The sequence below is a fragment of the Triturus cristatus genome, chromosome 7 (genome assembly GCF_964204655.1).
Source record: "Triturus cristatus chromosome 7, aTriCri1.1, whole genome shotgun sequence".
In the NCBI taxonomy this organism is placed as follows: domain Eukaryota; kingdom Metazoa; phylum Chordata; class Amphibia; order Caudata; family Salamandridae; genus Triturus; species Triturus cristatus.
In genome coordinates, this window is record NC_140590.1 from 640,569,714 (window position 1) to 640,588,654 (window position 18,941).

Here is an 18,941-nt window from a genome sequence, read left to right on the forward strand (position 1 = left end):
ACACCAGGATTGGGTCAACGGCAGACTGGGCTAGACTGAGAACTGAAACCGGCCGTAGAAAACTGTCAACGGGCCCCCCAGGGGGGGAGGAGGTGCAGACGAGTTGTTTGTTAGGGACGGTTTCAGCCTATATTGCTGGCCCCCAGTAACACAAACGGCCGCCCAGGGGCCCAAAACCAGCCCCCACCATGACGGCCCACCGGGGAAATGCCTGGTGGCTGCTGCAGCCAGTCCGGCCCTGAGGGTAGATCCCTCTCCCTTTCCCAACCAGAGTTCACAGTGGTGCGGCCACATGGGGGAGGTGGAGAACAGAGGCCTCTGGTCTCCGGCGGAGTCCGGGCTCCACATCAACCTTCAGGAGCTCCGGGCGATTCATCTTGCACTGAAGGCATTCCTTCCTTCTGTTAAGGGAAGAGTAGTGCAGGTGTTGACGGACCACACCACCGCCATGTGGTATTGCAACAAACAGGGCGGGGTGAGATCGTGGACCCTATGTCAGGAGGCACTTCGTCTCTGGAAGTGGCTGGAACATCAGGGCATTTCCCTGGTGGTTCAACACCTGGCAGGGTCCCTGAACGTCAGGGCGGACTAACTCAGCCGCCGGTGCATGAAGGATCACAAATGGCGTCTTCACTCTGAGGTGGTGCAAGGTCTCCTTCAGCAGTGGGGATAGCCTTGGTTCGATCTATTCACCACCGAAGAAAGCGCGCAATGTCCGCAGTTCTGCGCTTGGAATTTCCAAGGCGGCACTCACTAGACGATGCTTTTCGTCGCGAGTGGAGTTGTGGTCTTCTATACTCCCATACCACTTCTGTCCAGAATGCTGAAGATGATCAAGCACAACCAGGCCCAAGTCAACCTTGTGGCTCTGGACTGGGCACGAAGAATCTGGTGTCCCGAGCAATTGAACATGGCCATCGATCCTCCGATCAGACTGCCCCTTCAGGAGGATCTTCTGTCGCAGCAGCAGGGGATGGTCCTCCACCTGAACCTGTCCGGCTTCCACCTCTTTGAGTTGAGATTGAGCAGCGACAGTTGACAGCTTTCGACCTTCCTCCCGAAGTCTGTAACGTTATCTTGGGAGCCAGGCATCACTCCACCAAAACGGTATTCAGCTGTAGGTGTAACAAATTTGTGGCATGGTGCACAGCAAAGGCTGTGGATCCCCTTTCTGCCCCTCTTTCAGAGTTTCTACTCTTCATTCTTTCTTTGGCCCAGCAGGGTTCTGCTTTGGGCACTCTCAAGGGCTATCTTTCGGAAATTTCGGCCTTCCTTCCCCTTCCAGATCAACCTTCTCTTTTCAAGTGCCCTATTGTAAATCGCTTCCTTAAGGGCATTACTCACCTTTTTTTCCTATTCCTTTCGTAATACCCCAGTGGGACTAGAATCTTGTTCTGACTTACCTTATGTGCGCTTCTTTCGACCCTCTACATAACTGTCCTCTCAGACTTTTGACACTTAAAACTGCCTTTTTGGTTACCATCACCTCTGCTCGCAGGGTGAGTGAGCTTCAGGCTCTTTCTTCGAAACCTCCTTTCTTGGCTGTTCATCCAGACAAGGTTGTTCTTCGCACTAGGCCTTCCTTTCTTCCCAAAGTGGTTACCTCTTTCCACATAGGATAGACCATCACTTTGCCCACCTTCTTCCAGCCCCCGCATCCTTCTAAAGAGGAGGGGAGGCTCCACCGCCTGGATCCAAAACGTGCAATATCATTTTATCTGGATCGCACAAAACAATTCCGGGTGGATGATCAGCTCTGGGTGCCAAGAAAGGTCAGGCCGTGCAAAAACAGACCATCTCTGGATGGGTCGTTCTTTGCATCAAAATGTGCTTTTCCTTGGCGAAAAAGGAGCCTCCAGTAAGGTTGTGCGCCTATTCCACCAGGGCGACGGCAGGCACTTCTGCTTTGGGACATGGAGTAACCCTTCAGGACATCTGCCAGGCAGCCACGTGGGCTTCATTGCACACGTTGACTAAACATTACTGCCTGGACAGCCAAGTCCAGAGAGACAGCTTTTTTGGCCGTTCAGTTCTCCAGGACTTTATGGTGTGAACTTAGTTCGCTGAACCACCTCCGGGATTGGTATTGCTGGGGTATCTATTCTAAGGTAAGTAATCTATAACTAATAGTCTCTTTCAAATGAACAAGTTACTTACCTTCGGTAACGATGTATCTGTAAGAGACATATATTAGTTATGGATTACTTACCGCCCCACCCATCCTCCCCATTCGAACTGACTTCTAGAGTAAGAGACTCCCTATCTGAAAGAAACACTAGGTATAGATTCCTTACATTAGAATTACCCCAAGGCGTCAGACTTGATCCGTACATTTTTTCGTCAGCAGTACCTCTGTGCTTCGGAAGGTGGCGTAGGTCGGCTCTGCGTACATCGTCGACGTCGTGGCCTCCGGGATGACGTCACAGCAGCTACTTAGATGCCGCCCTCACACCTGACGTCAGTTCTTTCTTTTTCCGCGCCAGCCAGCGCAGATCTGGGAAGAGCGGTACCTCAGTGATTTTTCGACTAACTTTTTCTTGACTTTTGTCGACTTTATTTTTTTTTTGTATTAATTTTTTTTTAGAGTCTTCGACTACTAAGGTGCACAAGGGATGCCCGGCTCAGTCCATGCAGTTCCGGTCATCGAATGAGGTCGGTGACAGATCCGCACCTCGTGTGTCTTTTTTGCCTGGAGCGCGACCGCGACTCCAAGTCGTGCTCTGACTGCCGGTCGATGGCGCCAAAGGCTTTGCGGGTGCGGTCCCAAAAGCTGCTTGAGCACCAGCAGTTGGCTCTGTGCTGTTCGAGGTCCCAGTCGCGAGGGAGGTCGAGGGACCGGTCGCAGAGCCACCACCATTCCGGTTCGAAGTCTTCGCACTCTGGGTCGGGTAAGTCGAAGCATAAGAAGTCGTCGAAGAAGCAGCGTCGCTCTTCGACTTCTCGTCGATCGCCCAACCAGGCGAGGCCCGAGGGTGGTGCCCCTCCTCCTCCTGCTGCTCCGCGCGTGGAGCCCGAAGAGTCAACTCTGCGTTTCCCTCCCTTTCCGGGACCCGGAGCGACTCCCGCCCAGCCTCGTACGTTCTATGAAGCAATGCACGCCATCTTTGGGCGCCCCGAAACCGCCGGTGCGCCTTGGGGCCCCGCTGACTTGGGTGGGGGTCCTAGGCCTTCTCCACCGGCGGCTCCAGCGCCGCATGGCCCCCTTGGATCCAGGCGGTTGACCTTATTACGCCTCCACCGGCGCCGCTTCCTCTGGCACAACTTCCGCGTTCGATGCCGGTCTCCATCCCAACGTGGACCCGATGCCGGATCCAGCGCCGAGAGGGGTTTTTATGCCTCTGTTCACTCCTGGGGCCCTTTTTCAACCAGAATGGCACCCAGATACTGAGAATGAGGACTGGGAGGGGTCAGGTGACCCTCTAGCTGACCAGGAGAGTGAGCAGGACTGGAGAGAGTAACTGGGGGATGCCAGTGGTTTGGACACTTCTCTGACCTTGGCATGTTGTCTCCTCCTACCATGGCTGCGGAGGAGGGAGCGTCATATGCAGTGGTGTTGCGTAGGGCAGCCGAGGCTCTTAACCTCGTGCTTCCTATGGAAGCGGTCAGGACTAACCTGACGGAGGTACTTCAACTGGCGGCGAGCTCTCCGGAGCCCTTGCTACCGTTTAATGAGGCCCTCACCGTCATCCTTTTGGGTACATAGTCCAGTCCCAACACGTAGGCTCCCGTGGACAGGATGATTGCCCGACGACACCGCCCAGCTCCCGGCGACCCCACTTTCCTTTCCCAGCACTCCACCCCAGAGAGCTTGGTGGTCCAAGCCTCCACTTCCAAAATCGCCTTCCCTACCGCTCCACCGGAAAGGGAATCCAAGAAGCTGCACCATCTTGGGAAGAAAAGTTTATCTTCTGCCAGCTTAGGTCTGTGGTCCGTAAATACCGCATGTCTCTTGGGCCGTTATTCCCACTTTGTGTGTGATATGGTGGCACAAGTGCTGCCTCCGTGTCAGGAGGAGACCCCGGCAGTGCTCTCCCAGGCTGTTGCGGCCGGGAGGGATGCAGCGAAGTTTGCGATGCGTTGTGAGCTGGATACCGCCAACTCTCTGGGCAGAACTATTTCAACGTCTGTAGCGCTTCGTTGCTACGCTTGGATGATGTCGACTGTTTTTTTTAGGGATGTCCAGAACACCTTGATGGACATTCCTTTGGATAGCCGTCGCCTTTTTGGAGACAAAGCAGACAACGCCCTAGAGTGCTTCAAGGACACACGGGCTCCGGCCAAGTCCTTGGGCCTCTACACCCGCCCAGTGCAGTCTGCATTTCGCCCCTTTCGTGGCTACGGTAGGGGTGCCCCGCTACGTCCCACCCAGAGCCACAGGCCACAGCAAGTTACCCAACCTTCGCGCAGCCGGGGACATGGAAACCAATGCCGTGGTTCAGGGAGCCAGCGGGCGGGCCAGTCCACCAACCCCCCTCTGCAGCAGCCTCAAAACCCCCCTAGTCTGACCTTTAAGGCCCATCAAACGCCAGTGGTCTGCAGGATTCGCCATCACCTCCCCCACTGGCGCACCATCACGTCGGACAGGTGGGTTTTGCAAACAGTCCGAAGGGGCTACTCCCACCCCGAGACTACCCCTCCAGCCAGGAAGTTTGGGCTCTCTTGGCCAAGGGAGCCATCCAGCACGTTCCTGTCCCAGAAGTAGGTCGTGGTTGTTGTGAGAAGTTGGCCTGATGTATGATGTCACTAGTTCTAGTGTACACCTTATATCATTCCAAACAACCCTTATGGTGATTGGTTGTAAAGTCAACCTTATAGACCAGCTATCCTAGTGGTAGCATGGACAAGAGCAGTCTTAGGCTAAACTCTGAATGGCATGTGAAGCCAGCTGTGATACCATATATAATCCCTTGAATACCAAATGAAAGGACACCACAACAGATATATATATATAAAATAAAGTGTATTTATTCTAGTCAAACCCTCAGCACTCTTTATGAGATTCGAGGTAAGTACAACACAGTCTTATTTAAGCATACATTAAGTCACACAGGTAAGTAATATAGTTAGGCCCTAGGGGCCACGCAAACCATATACTAAAGAAGTGGTATAAGGACCACTGTCACGGAAATAGAATAGGCCTAGGCCTAGGGAATCGCTGGGGCTACACTACACTACACTACCAACAGTTAGGAAGTGGGAGGCCCACGGGATTCAGGTGCAGAGTGGAAACACTCACGCGTAATGCGTATAATCGATAGAAATAGTACAGTTCTGAAATAAGCAGTTTAAGGACACTTCTGGAGTAGCTAGAAAGTCGAGACTCGGAAACTAGACCTTAGGATAGTCACTACCCTTGTGAGCACCGAAGTACCCAAGTTACCTAGCCCACAGGCTGCGGGTGCATAGGTGTGAACTTGCGTCGGGTTTCGTCGTGGACTTCTATGGATGCCTGAAGGAAAGTTGCTGACAGGCAGTCAGTGCAGAGTGTCCGGTGGATCCCAAGGCCGGGATCAAGAAGGAAGGGTACCTGCAAGCAGAAGGGACAGAGTCAAGGTCACTAGCCAGTGACCACGTGGAACCAGGAAGGAACCAGGCGATGTCGTGAAGATTGCAGGCGAAGGGTGAAGCTTGTCGCAGCAGCCACGGGTACCAGGAGACGTCGAGGACGACCAGGACCAGGAGGCGAGCTGTCCCACGAAGCCTCTTGCTGTCGGCGGCGTCAAAGTTGAACTAGGACTCACCAAGCCTTGGCAAGCGGACCCCACGAAGAATGGAGGACTTGCTTCTGATGCAGACCAGGAAGGTCTGGGTTGCTTCTCTTTTGCAGAGGAGCGGGAGCCAGTCTGGAGGAGCCAAACCAGCAGTGAAGTTTTTAAGGTGTGTCGTCACAAAGGCCGCTAGCCAACGGGCAAGCAACCGGACAGACGCGGCAAGCAGGAAAATGCAGAAGGGCCCCACTCAGGACTCGTGGAGTGTGGGGGGCTGATCTTCGGTGCAGATGGTGCTTGGGGTTGGGGCTTCTCAATCCCCGGTGCACAACTTCGAGGGTACCTCAGAAGCCGCGCTGGAAGATACTCGCCACTTTTCCCAGGTAGCCGGTCCCACGTCTCTCGTCGCCTCCACGGATCTCAGTCCGGCTGTGGATGTGGATCAGGGTCGGAGAAGTCTGGAAGTCAAGGCTCTGGTCGGGCTCTGCAGTCAGTCCCTCGTAGAACTTCAGCGAAGCAAAGGGTAGTCTCTTGATGGTGCCTGTTTGCACAGGGTAGCCACTCCTTGGCCACAAGGGAGATTCTTCAGTCTTCTTCTTTCGTCGAATGTCGAAGGTCCAGAGTTTCTGTTCAAGTTGCAGGTTCAGGATATTCTAATCTCCTGGGGCCCAGCTACCACTCTTATACTAATCTGGGGGGCTGGGTTGCCTGCTAGGTCACGCCTTATGGGTGGGACCTGGGAGGGGGGTGGTTACACCTGACCCCCTCTCAGAAGCTCCTTGTCATTGGAGCGGTTCTGGACACGACGCAGTTTCAGGTCTATCCTCCCGAACAGCGAGTCCTGGATATTCGGGCTATAATTCCGATCTTTTCTGCCTCTATCCCGGGTTTCGGTCAGAATGACTCTGAGGCTACTGGGCCTCATGGCCTCCTGCATCCTGTTGGTCGATCATGCAAGGTGGCATATGCGGGCTCTGCAGTGGGACCTGAAGTTCCAGTGTGCGCAGCATCAGGGGAACCTGTCCGATTGCATACAGATCTCGGAGGGCACTGCTCAACAACTGCAGTGGTGGCTCAGGAACCAGGATTGGGTCAATGGTAGATCCCTCTCCCTTCCCCAACCAGAACACACGGTGGTGACAGACGCATCCCTTCTGGGATGGGGCGGCCACATGGGAGAGGCGGAGATCAGAGGCCTCTGGTCTCGGGCGGAGTCCTGACTCCACATCAATCTTCTGAAGCTTCGGGCAATTAGTCTTGCGCTAAAACGCATTCCTTCCCGGTGAAGAGTAGTGCAGGTGTTCACGGATAACACCACCGCCATGTGGTACTGCAACAAACGGGGCAATGGGGAGAGAGAGACTTGGTTAGTTCTATTCGCCACTGAAGAGAACGTGCAATGTCAGGAATTCTGCGCGTTGGAATTTCCAAGGCGGTTCTCGCTAGGCGACGCTTTTCGTCGCGAGTGGAGTTGTGGTCTGTTGTACGCCTTTCCCCCTATACCACTTCTGCCCAGAGTGCTGAAGAAGATCAGGCGCGACCGGGGCAAAGACATTCTTGTGGCTCCGAATTGGGCACGAAGAGTCTTGTATCGTGAGCTGCTCAACATGGCCATCGATCCTCCGATCAGACTGCCTCTTCGGGAGGATCTTCTGTTGCAGCAGCAGGGGACGGTCCTCCATCCGGACCTGTCCAGTCTCCACCTCCTTGCGTGGAGATTGAGCGGCAGCAGTTGACGTCTTGCGACCTGCCTCCCGAAGTCTGTGACGTAATCCTGGCAGCCAGGCGTCCCTCCACTAAGAAGATATACGTCTGCCGGTGGAACAAGTTGTGGCATGGTGCACAGCAAAGGCTGTGGATTCCCTTTCTGCCCTTCTTTCAGAAGTTCTCTTGTTCCTTCTTTGTTTAGCCCAGCAGGGCTCTGCTCTGGGCACTATCAAGGGCTATATTTCAGCCATCTCTGCCTTCCTTTGGCTGACACATCAACCTTCTCTTTTGAAGTCTCCGGTAATTAACTGTTTCTTAAAAGGCTTAACACATCTCCTTCCTCCAATCCCCTTCATTATGCCTCAGTGGGACTTGAATCTGGTTCTTACCTATTTAATGTGTGCTGCCTTTGAGCCGCTTTATAACTGTCCCTTAAGACTCTTGACTCTTAAGACTGCTTTTCCGGTAGCGATCACTTCTGCTAGAAGGGTGATTGAGCTCTAGGCCCTTTCTTCCAAACCTCTTTTCCTGTCTTTCCATCCGGACAAGGTGGTTCTCAGGACCCGTTCATCCTTCCTTCCTTTCGGTGGTCACTGCATTCCACATCTGGCAGACCATTACTTTGCCCACCTTCTTTTCGCCACCGCATCCTTCGAAGGAGGAAGAGAGGCTCCACCGTCTGGACCCAAAACATGTGCTCTCCTATCTGGATCGCACAAAACCGTTTCGGGTGGATGACCAACTCTTTGTTGGCTACGTGGGTGCAAAGAAAGGTCGGACCGTACACAAACGCACCATTTCTCGATGGGTCGTTTTGTGTATTAAGGCATGTCACTCTCTGGCCAAAAAGGAGCCTCCAGTCGGGCTACACGCCAATTCCACCAGGGCGATGGTAGCCACTACAGCCTTGAGAAGAGGAGCTCTGCCACTACTGCCTGGACAGCCAAGTCCGGAGAGACGGCATCTTTGCCCGTTCTGGTCTCCAGGATTTTCTGGTGTGATCTTGGTTCGCAGACCCACCACCGGGGTTGGTATTGCTAGGGTATCTATTCTAAGGTATGGAATCTATAACGAACGTGTTTCTTTCAGATGAACAAGTTACTTACTTTCGGTAACAATATATCTGTCAGAAACATTAGTTAGTTATAGATTTCTTACCACCCCACCCATCCGTCACGTTCTGCGAACTGATTTCTAGGGTTAAGGACATCCTTTCAGGGCCCTAGTTTTGTGCACCAGTGGTCAGTGTCTTACATGGCTCTGTGTTTCTGGCGCGGAAAGTCGTGTACAGAACAGACATCTGCACGCGAGGGCGTCGTCTAAGTAGCTGCCGCGACGTCATCCTGGCAACCACGACGACGGACACGGAGCCGACCAACACCACATTCCGACGCGCAGAGGTACAGTTGATGAAAATTTTCCAGATCCAGTGTGGCACCTGGGGGTAATTCTAAGGTAAGGAATCTATAACTAACTAATGTTTCTTACAGATATAGGGTTACCGAAGATAAGTAACTTGTTCTTCAGGGCCCTAGTTTTGTGCACCAGTGGTTAGTGTCTTGCATGAGACTGCGCTTCTGGCGTGCAATGTTGTGTAAAGAACTGACGTCATTGCGCAGGGGCTGCGTCTAAGTAGGTACCGGAAGGTCATACCGGCGATCATGACGCCAATGACGAATGCAGAGTCGACCAACACCATCTACTGACGCGCAGGGGTACTGCTGAAGAAAGTTTTTCCGGATCCAGTCTGACGCCTGAGGGTAATTCTAAGGTAAGGAATCCATAACTAATATATGTCTCTTACGGATATATCGTTACCGAAGGTAAGTAACTTGTTCTTCACCACCGTGAGGCCTGGAGATTAGCATGACACACTGATCATATGGTATGAAAGAGTCCAGAGTGGATCTCCACACTCACTCTTGCCATTTCCTTCTGCTTCAGATATGTTGGGCCAAGTGAAATACTCTGCTGGCCACTTGGAGGATCATCTGGCCAGCAGAGTAATTGACTTGCCCTTGTTCCTGGGAAAGGGGTGGGTATGGAATCTGCAGGTACTTAATACCATTCGCACTGCACCTAGTCTGGGAAGGCTCAGTCCCACAAACACAAAGGAAGACAGCTGGACATCTGGAACCAATCACAAGAGGTGCATCCCTTGGATGTTTTAGAGGGAGGGGGAACCAGGCAGCTAGTTTTAGGCTGTCTGAGAGGTCTTCCAACATACCACTTCAAGTTGCCATATTGGAATGTTCCAATATGCTGCCTAGGAGGGTTGAGACAGGAACAAAGTGATGATTTGTCACCCTAGTACTGGACAGAGTTGTTTACATTCAAAACCTTTGCATCCCCACTCTTCTTATCTGTTTGGATCTGGGGGAAGCAACTGCGGAGGAATGCCGAGGTGGAAGAGAGAAGATATTTGACACTTTCTGGAAGGATAGATTGAAAGACTTCTGCCTTCAGTTGGCATCCAGGGGCTACGATTTATTTTCCAGGGCCAGTAGAGCTGTCCCTCTGGGAGGGCCAGGAGATGGGTGGAGATGCTGAGTGGGGGGAGGCCTCAGATGACTCCCTGGATCTCCTGTGGACTGGTCCTGAAGAAGTGTGAAATCCAGAAGAAGGGGGACTGTGACCCCTGACTTCCGCTAACCCAGATGCTTTGCTAATGGCCAAAAAGAAGGCTGTGGAGCCTGGAGGGTGCAACAAGGAGAGCACTCTGCCCGGGGGATGTGTGGGGGTTACAGAGGAATGCCCCAGACCCAGAAGAGGTGCCAGATATCCAGGCAAGATACAGGGTCCACGTAAGGCGGATGCAAGGTGAAAATTCAGCTCCTAGAAGAATACAACTATTTAGAGTCCAGGAAACCTGAAGAAACTCTTCCTGGTAGCAAGAGCTGCCCACCAGGAGCGCGACACCAAGATCATTGTAATTGACCACCCAGGGCCAAGACCAGCAAGAAAATAGTGAGTTGCTTCCCCCACCAAAGTTTTGCAAAATACCCATGGGGGAGGTCCATGGTCCCGAGGGTCAGTGCAAGCAAGATCGAGCCTGGGAGGGGGAAATGCATGGGGGTCCCTTTCCGAGGAATGTTCTTGTCCATGGGGGTCTCCCAGTTCCTAAGGACTGATGGAAGAATTACAGCAAACAATTAAGCAAGACAGGTGACCCTACATGCTTCTACTTTTCAGGCTCATGGGAAAGGCCAGGACCCCAGGAACATTTCCTTTTAGGGGGCTGCTGCACATCTGGTAGCCCCCAAAGCACTCAATACAACTGTTGGTGCTGCCCCTTCACACTCTGTAGCACTAAAGAAACCAAAAACACAGGTCCTTTAGGCACTGGGGTGGTCCTTGCCCTGAAGCTGTGCATATTTAAAAAGCGGATTCACACTGCAATTACGCTTCCTTTTCTTGTATTTTTACTAAACAAAAGATGTGCCATTGTTGGAGACTGTGGGGGAGCTCCACAGCCCCGGCTATCCCAGCTGGTTTGCCTTGCTTTGCTCAGTCATGAGTAGCTGGCGTGGAGGCCATTTCCATTTTTCTTTGTCTCCAGACTGCCCTAGTAGGAAACCACTCAGTCACTTACTCACTCTCCCTCTCTGATGCGGTAGAGCACTCATGACGGCCCTGGGTAGCCACTCCTAAAGGTCCTGATGCTCTTCGGCCCAAGCCTAAAAGACTAACACCAAATGTCACTGTAAGTTTCCAAGGCCGGAGGATACATGACCTGGGCAGGCTATTCCATAATATTTCAAGCCATTTTTGAGGTGGAGCTTTTGCTTCAAATGCTTGGGAGGGTGAGGATCCATGTTGGTGGGTTCTAAGATAGCCCTGGCAGCATGTTAAACGTTGAAAAAAACCTCAATGACACATTTTATTAAAATGCAGTGTTTCTTGGGTTTTAATGGAAGCTATTAAGAGCCTTTATTGACACACACAGTTAAGGCAATCATTACATGTTTTAATAAAGGTTATTGGAATGTTTGAAGTGCTTTCTTGACAATTATAAGGTTAAGTCAGTGTTAACAGGCTATTTTCAATAACTTACTGGCACCATGACTAAGCTAGTAGGCCTGCCTTTGGATACCTTAACCCTCTTTTATTGGCTTGTACATATGGGGAGTATTATGGTCTTAGGGTTAAAAGTTTGCTAAGAGTATGAACTGGTAGGCTGCCACCATAGGTATTTTAACCTGCCATGTATTTATATTAGTATTGATTAGTGTCTTCGTAATAAAGCACTTTTCCTTTTTATAAATGATGAGTAATAGGGCAGTGATTTATTGGTTATGTTAGTTGCTTGCCTGCTGACTGAGGTACTAGCTCCATACCACCTCACCTGAGTAGGCGCTGGACTGCTTCGCCTCGCTACCCTGAGAATCAAGTGTTACAGCTGTGTTCCCTGATGACAGAAGGTTCAGACCTGATAAAATTATTCCTGATAAGATTATTTTTATTTTATTCAACCCCCCCCACCCCCGTGCGACTCCCTCCCCCCCCTGCCCACCCCCTTTACCTCCTCCCCCCCCCCCCCCCCCCGCCCCAACCTGGGCCGCGACTGACAGTAAGTGTGAGACGGTTCGCTAGAAGGAACGACAGTAAATAGGAGGGAGGGAGCTATTTGAGTTATTGTTGTATGTGAATATAGAGTTTTCATAAGGCGCCAAGCACAACATTTAAGCACCATCGAGGCACCTACACGGAGAACACTCTAAATACAAGAAGTAGAGATTGAACTATAGCAACATCTGGAATCAAGCGAGAGTCTTGGCCAATTAAAGCCTACAGAACATTTTAGGCGTTTGCCGAATATAAAATGTCCCTTTTTCTTTCTGAAAAGCAAATTGAGTGTATTTAATCCATAGCACAAGGCTCAGCATTGAAAATCTGAGATGTAATGTATTGCGTAGTTTTGAAATTAACGATTGGGGTTCAATTTACTAGAGGTTTGCGCAGGCACACTCATGACACAAAACTACACAAATGCGCACATGCAGCATCAACTTTTACATACAATCCTACTTTGCATCAAAAGTTGACCCTGGCGCAGTGCCAAGCCCGCTTTGCGACAAACAACTGATCATTTTTGTAAATGAGCTGTGTTTGGGGTAGAGCAAACGAAAAGATGTATGTCTGGTACAAAACCAGATTTACTCAAATAAAGTGGTGAAACCTGGCGCAAGCAATAAATCGGCCGATCTAATATGCGTAACAACTGCGCTTTACAGTAACGAACATATTACACATATTACCCCTGCAAAGTTGACTACATGTAGGATTGTGCACTGGAGCATGTGCCTCTGGTACGCCAGACACTTCTAGCTCGCCCTTGTGCCACAGCGTTAAGCTGACCGTCTTGCAGAACGGCCATTTTTAGGAGCACCATCGATGTTTTTCGTTGGCGGCCTGTGGCACATGGGGAGACGGTGGGTGAAGGGATCTAGTAGTCTCAGGTGCTTGGTGTGGATCGTCTGATGGATGTATAGTTAATTGGAGAATATATTTGACTGTGGGGGATATGAGTGAGACAAAATAAGCGAGTTGTGTGGCCTAATGATGTGCGCCTGGTGGCTGGAGGGGCACATGGGATTTGGTTGACATACATTGAAGTGTAAAAGACACATAATGTCCGTTAGGTGCATCTCGAGGCAGGTGGTAGTATGTGAAGACTTATGAGGTATGTGAGTGGCACACACGTTCTACGACGGAGAGCTGAGCGACCTATAGTACTTATTTAGGGGAATCATGGAAACGTGTGTGGTGTGCTCTTGAGATGGGGTGCGTTTCAGAGAGACCTGGATTGTGTGAAAGATATAGAATGCGTGGAAGTAAGGTCTGTGTGAAAGGTCCATGGTCCAAGGGTCTCTCTGTATGGGTCCGTGAAACATGGCCTGCCTCTTGCGAAAATAAGACGCGCCATAGTTGACATATTGGGAAAGTGTGTAGGTGTTATATGGGTAATAGCTTGGTGTTTAATATGAAGATGTGTATACATGCACCGGATTTGGACAGCATGTGTGCGCCCACTTGAGGTGCTTTCCACTCAGTGGAAGTCGTTCATGCTCGCTCGCTCGCTACGCTCTCACGCCATAGTGCAGTACGGCAGTAATTGTACGCCTACCATTTTCACATGTCACCAACCGCCACTGGTAGCTCCTCCTGCCGGTATGTAGACCACTGCAATAAAAGCATATACACTGCAGACAAGTACCTTGCTAGATGGTGCATTGAGGATTTGTGCATCGTACTAGCTATATATATTCCTTCTTCATCATTTTGGTAGTTGCTTTCAACTTGTTGATAATGCACAGGAGATGAAACCAGCCTCCATATTCCAGCTGCCGACCTCCGAGGTTTGCCCATCGGCCAGTCTGGATCGGATTGCCTGGTACTTTAATGTAGGGGAAAAAATAAATGTTGCGTGCTCTGCGAAGGAGGATATGTATAGTTTTCTTTGTAACAGACTTCACATTTTCTGTTGATGCAAATCTTTCCTGTATGGCGAAAGTTAATTTTGCCGAGCACTGTTTATTTTGCTTAACATATACAGTCCAGTACCTTCTAATGTAATGAAATCTTAAAGGTACTTTATAGACTTGCCCTAAACTAACTTATTTTATGATTGGTTTCTATCCAAGCTATAACAGATTATGAAAGTTTTAATCTGAAGATTTTTTTTAAGTCTCCCCTTGTTTTGTTTTTCAATTGTTTAGTGCAATCGAAGACAGGAAACCCCCATGAGGATCATCTCAAAGGTGAAAATCTACAGATTCCGAATTCCTTCAACTTCAACTCTCTGCAGCATCTTGGCCAGTTCCCACCTCTCATGCCCAACAAGCAGATTGCCGGATCCAACAGCAGTGGCCAGCCGAATGCTAGCGGGAGCAAGCCTGCCATGTCCTACGCAAGTGCCCTGAGGGCACCACCAAAGCCCAAACCTCCACCCGAGCAGGCAAAAAAGAATAGCGATCCTTTGGCTCTGTTTCAGGAACTTAGCTTAGGTAGTTCATCAGGTAGCAGCGGCTTTTACTCCTATTTTAAATAATATGTTAAATTTCATTTTATTTTAAAGAGATAATTTTGTTTATTTTTTTGTTTGCATTAATAGGGTAAGATAAATTTCACAAACTCTGTCCAACTATTAACGTTGGGTCAGCTATTAAATATACTCAGTTAATGGCTTTGCTGCTAGTCCTGCAACTAATTTTTTTAATTATATGCTATTATTTTGATGTGAATACCATTTTTATCAGCTGTTATGTAGAAAGAACAAAGGTCATTTTGTGTTTTTTTGGGTGATGTCACACACACGTTGCATTAAGCTAGCAGCTCAGACGTTAACTGCAACTATAAAAACAGAAAAAAGTTTGACAAAGTTGTATTTAAAAAAGGAAAAAAAAACTGTAACTAGCATTTGCATTTATCTAATAACTTTAGCATACTATACTGGGTTTCTGTACCAGAAATGACCAGGTAATGTACAAATGTATGTTCTTTCTGCTCAAAATTAATTTCATTTTTTTCTAAATAAAGAAGCAGCATCTTTTAAATCCTATCAGTTTTATTAGTTTTTTTGTGAAGGGATGCTGCATTCGAAGACTTTTATAGTTTTAGACTATATAATGTGGTTATGTATCTCCATCCACTGTAGGGCAAAATTACTGTGCATCTCGGAGAGACACATGCTGTGGTTTTGAAACATGCAGAAACAAAAAGATTAAAAAGAAACAAAAAATGCTTTTTATTTTTCAAAATGCTTTATATTTTATTTTCAACGAGCTATGAAATGTTAGCTTGTTTTTAATGTTAATTTGATAGGTTTTTTAATGAATCATGAAGCTAAAATCAATTTTTAGGTATGTTGGTGCTTAGTAGATTTAATAACTATTTTAAAAGAAGAAAACTGTGTGAATTTAGTAAACACATTTGTTTCTTTTCACTATGCATGTGTAAATGTTTGTAATCTGGCTTCCCACACCCCTCTCCAGTGGAATAGAGAATTGTGCCGCCTATTTTTTTCCCAGTAAATCTTTTGGTACATTATTTGATGTTTACATTAAAATGTGACATTATTCAAGAAACTTTAACTATTTTGCTAACTGTTTTGTTTGCAGAACCTCATTAAAAGAAAGAAACAAAAAGAAAAAAGATGTCTGTTCACTGAAATCGACAAAGCTTGCCCAGTTTAGCAATCAACTTAAACATTTTAAAATACTGATTAAACTCTAGCATTGTGGATCTTGAAGTGAGCGAACTTAAAGATATGTCATTTTAAAGACTGCTGCAATATATATAAAGATTAACGTGGGAAGAACGGTGGTTTTAGCTAAAGCTATCTATATAGTGACATTTGTCACACAATGTGGTTGCATTATCATTGCTCCTGCTGCATTCTCTAGCTGTGGTAGAATATGAAACGTATCCTAAATGGAGCCTTATTGCAAATAGCCACAAAAAATGTAACTCACTACTGTTGTATTGCAGTGCGGGTTTCCCATTTGCCTTCTTAGGATTTCCGTTATCACCACTACAGTGCAGTGCACTACCAAGAAAACTCCTTAACTGAATTAAGAATATAAATATTTAACCTCTTTTATTTCTTTTAACAAATGAAGTTCGTTTTTAGTTCATGATAAGTTTGGTTTGTATTATTTGTGGATTTTCAAAAGCAATGCAAACGATACAGCAAAGGACATCAGTATCGATGCATATATATTCAATAAACAATACCCAATGCCAGAAGCACCTACTGGGCGAAGAGTGTAGACGAGGGGACCTGTTGTCTATTATCATTCTTAATATTGTTATCTTTTACTGTTTCTCAGTACAATGAATGACCCAATACTAATGATAACATTCAGCAATAATAGCTAACTCCTCCTAGACAGATTATACTACAGTGTCCCAAGCTTTTGGAAGAAAAACAGTCTTCTAGCTCTGCTGAAAGGACTATGAGGTGCCCCATCAGCCGTAAAAGGGGGGAGTGGAGCTGTGGAGAGGGTGTCTGTCGTATCACAGGCTTCTTCTCCCCCCTCAATTAGCATCCTCATTATGTCGGACATTTGTGTGTTAATTAATAATGGCTACATTGACTGGAAGGTCTCCATATTGTCCTGTAACTTGTATATGAGCCTCTCATATGAGGCTGCCTTACATATTTTAGTAATCCATCCATCATGTTTAGGCAATTGTGGCGCTTGCTAATGACTCAAAGTACAAATCTTGGTAACAGTCATGGCCTTTACAAATAGATGTTGTGTAGGATTGTTCAGTTGGGGAGAATTTGTCGAGTCATATAGTAAGACCATTTTCTTTGTCATTGGTAGAACAAATTCTAGTGTATCACCAATTAGGGCCCAAAAGTGGTATGTGTCTGGCCGATCAAAGAGGACATGTCATGTCGAGACCTGGCTGCATCGCCAACAATTTGAATTTTGTAACACGCTTGCTGTCAACAGTTTCTCATGCGTCCAGTACTAGCCTTGGAGTGATTTAAAGACAAAACTTCATTCTGGACTCCAGGACCCCTTTGTCCAGGTTCTCTCTTACCTCTTCCTGTTCATCCTTCGTACAATCAGTTAATATGGGTCTGCCATTTCCTGCAAAGGTGCCACTCACTGGAGGGGCTTGGAATGCAAATGATGAACTACTAGATTAAAAAAAGACATTATTTCTTGATATAGTCCCCAGTGCTTGAAATGCTGTTGAGCAGGAGAGTCTGTGTAATTCCACTGTAGGTGCTCCAGTACACTAGTAAGACAGTGGGTCAATGAATATATTTCCACTTCTGACTCTGGGGTAAATGATATTGCTCTCTTAGTTTTTCCAAGGTTTTTAGTTGAAAAGTAATTGACCTACTGTGTGAAGGCCAGCCTTCTACCATGTTTTCTAGTGAGCGGATTGACCTCCTACACAAATGCTAACATTGTTCAAGATAGGGGATCTGGTATGTAGTCTGGCATTAATCTGGAGTAATTTGTACGAGTGTATCCAATTTTTTCTGTGGTTTGTGTGATGGGATTTGATGCAAGTTTATCTGAAGGAGACAGTTAGTTATAGATTCTTTATGTTAGATATACCCCCAGGCATCAGACTGAATCGGAATACATTTTTCTTAGCAGTACTCCTGCAAGTCGCTAGGTGGCGTCGGTCGACTCCGCGTCCGTCGTTGGTGTCGTGGTCACCGGGATGACATCGCGGTGCCTACTCAGACTCCGCCCCTGCACGTTGACGTCAGTTCTTTCTTTTTCCGCACCAGCCTAGCGCAGATCCAGAGAGAGCTATCCCTTTAGTCACTTTTTGACTAAACTTTTTTGACGTTTTGTTGACTTCTTTTCGAGTCTTCAACTCCTGGTGCGCGAGGGATGTCCCATTGTCGGACTGGCTTCAAGCCTTGCAAGGCCTGTCACAGGCAATTGTCTGTGACCGACCCGCACCTCATGTGCCTTTGGTGTCTGGAGTGTGACCACGACCCAAAGTTGTGCTCCGACTGCCAGACCATGAATCCAAAGTCTTTTATGGGATCGGTCCCGAAAGCTCTTGGAGGCCCAGCGGTAGGCTCCGCATCGCTACCGGTCTCGTACGAGAGGAAGGTCTCTGGCCGCTCGGAGCCCCCACACCTCGTCCCATTCAAAGTCTCCCAAGTCTTTGGGTAAGAAGAAGGTGAAGAAGCACTGGCGCTCTGCACCTACTCCCCGTCGGTTGGCTGGCGCGACCCAGGAGTGTCGTTGCTCTAAGGCTTAGTCTCTTGTGCCTCTTCAGGGACAACTCCTTTCCCTCCGCGTGTCCGGGAGCTGGGTCATCCCCATCCCCAGTAAAATCCACATTTTACTTAGCCCTCCGCCGTATTTTTGGGCAGCCAAATTCCGCCGGCATGCTTTTGGGCCCCGCGGAGGAGATCAGGGGTCCTGGCCCTTTAATGCCCCCATGGATCCAGGCCTGGATCGATGCCGGTCGATCTTACCCAACCTTTACTGGCGACGACTCCGACGGAGCCCTGTCCGACGCCGTCCCCATCCTCACCCCCAAGATGGACTCGGACCGACGTCGGTCGACATCAAATCCGACGTGGGAGGGTACTTTTGTTCCCCTGTTCATCCCTGGTATTCCCTATCACCCAGAAGGTGCTGATTAGGATTGGGAGGAGTCGCTGGACCCTTTGGCTGACCAGCTTGAAGAGCCAGACTGGAGAAATGACCTGGGTGACCCCAGTGGTCTGGACACTTCTCCAGACCTTGGCATGCTTTCTCCCCATGCTGTGGCTAGGGAAAAGAGAGGGTCCTATGCTGTGGTGGTGCGAAGGGCAGCCGAGGCCTTGGGCAAGGAGCTCCCTTCAGTGGCAGTCAGGCCTAATCTCCTGACAGAAGTGCTTCAGCCTACGGCAACCTCCTCTGAGCCCCTTCTGCCCTTTAGTGAAGCCCTAACTGATGTCCTTCCGGGCACCTGGTCCAAGCCCAGCACAGGGGCTCCTGTGGAAGGGACGATTGCCCACCGCCCGGCTCCGGGTAACCCAGTTTTCCT

The 18,941-nt window shown here is 48.8% G+C and overlaps 1 protein-coding gene across 3 annotated transcripts in view; it reads left to right on the top strand.

Annotated features, from left to right (window-relative positions):
• Window positions 1-15,569, top strand: part of HELZ (helicase with zinc finger) — a 2,003,166-nt gene extending 1,987,597 nt beyond the window's left edge. For all 3 annotated transcript variants that reach the window (XM_085617266.1, XM_085617269.1, XM_085617268.1), the window contains exon 32: window positions 14,135-15,569. In XM_085617266.1, the coding sequence (XP_085473392.1) occupies window positions 14,135-14,466 (332 nt within the window). In that variant the 3' untranslated portion in view covers window positions 14,467-15,569. The remainder of the gene's footprint in view (window positions 1-14,134) is intronic.
• The last annotated feature ends 3,372 nt before the right edge of the window (window positions 15,570-18,941 follow it).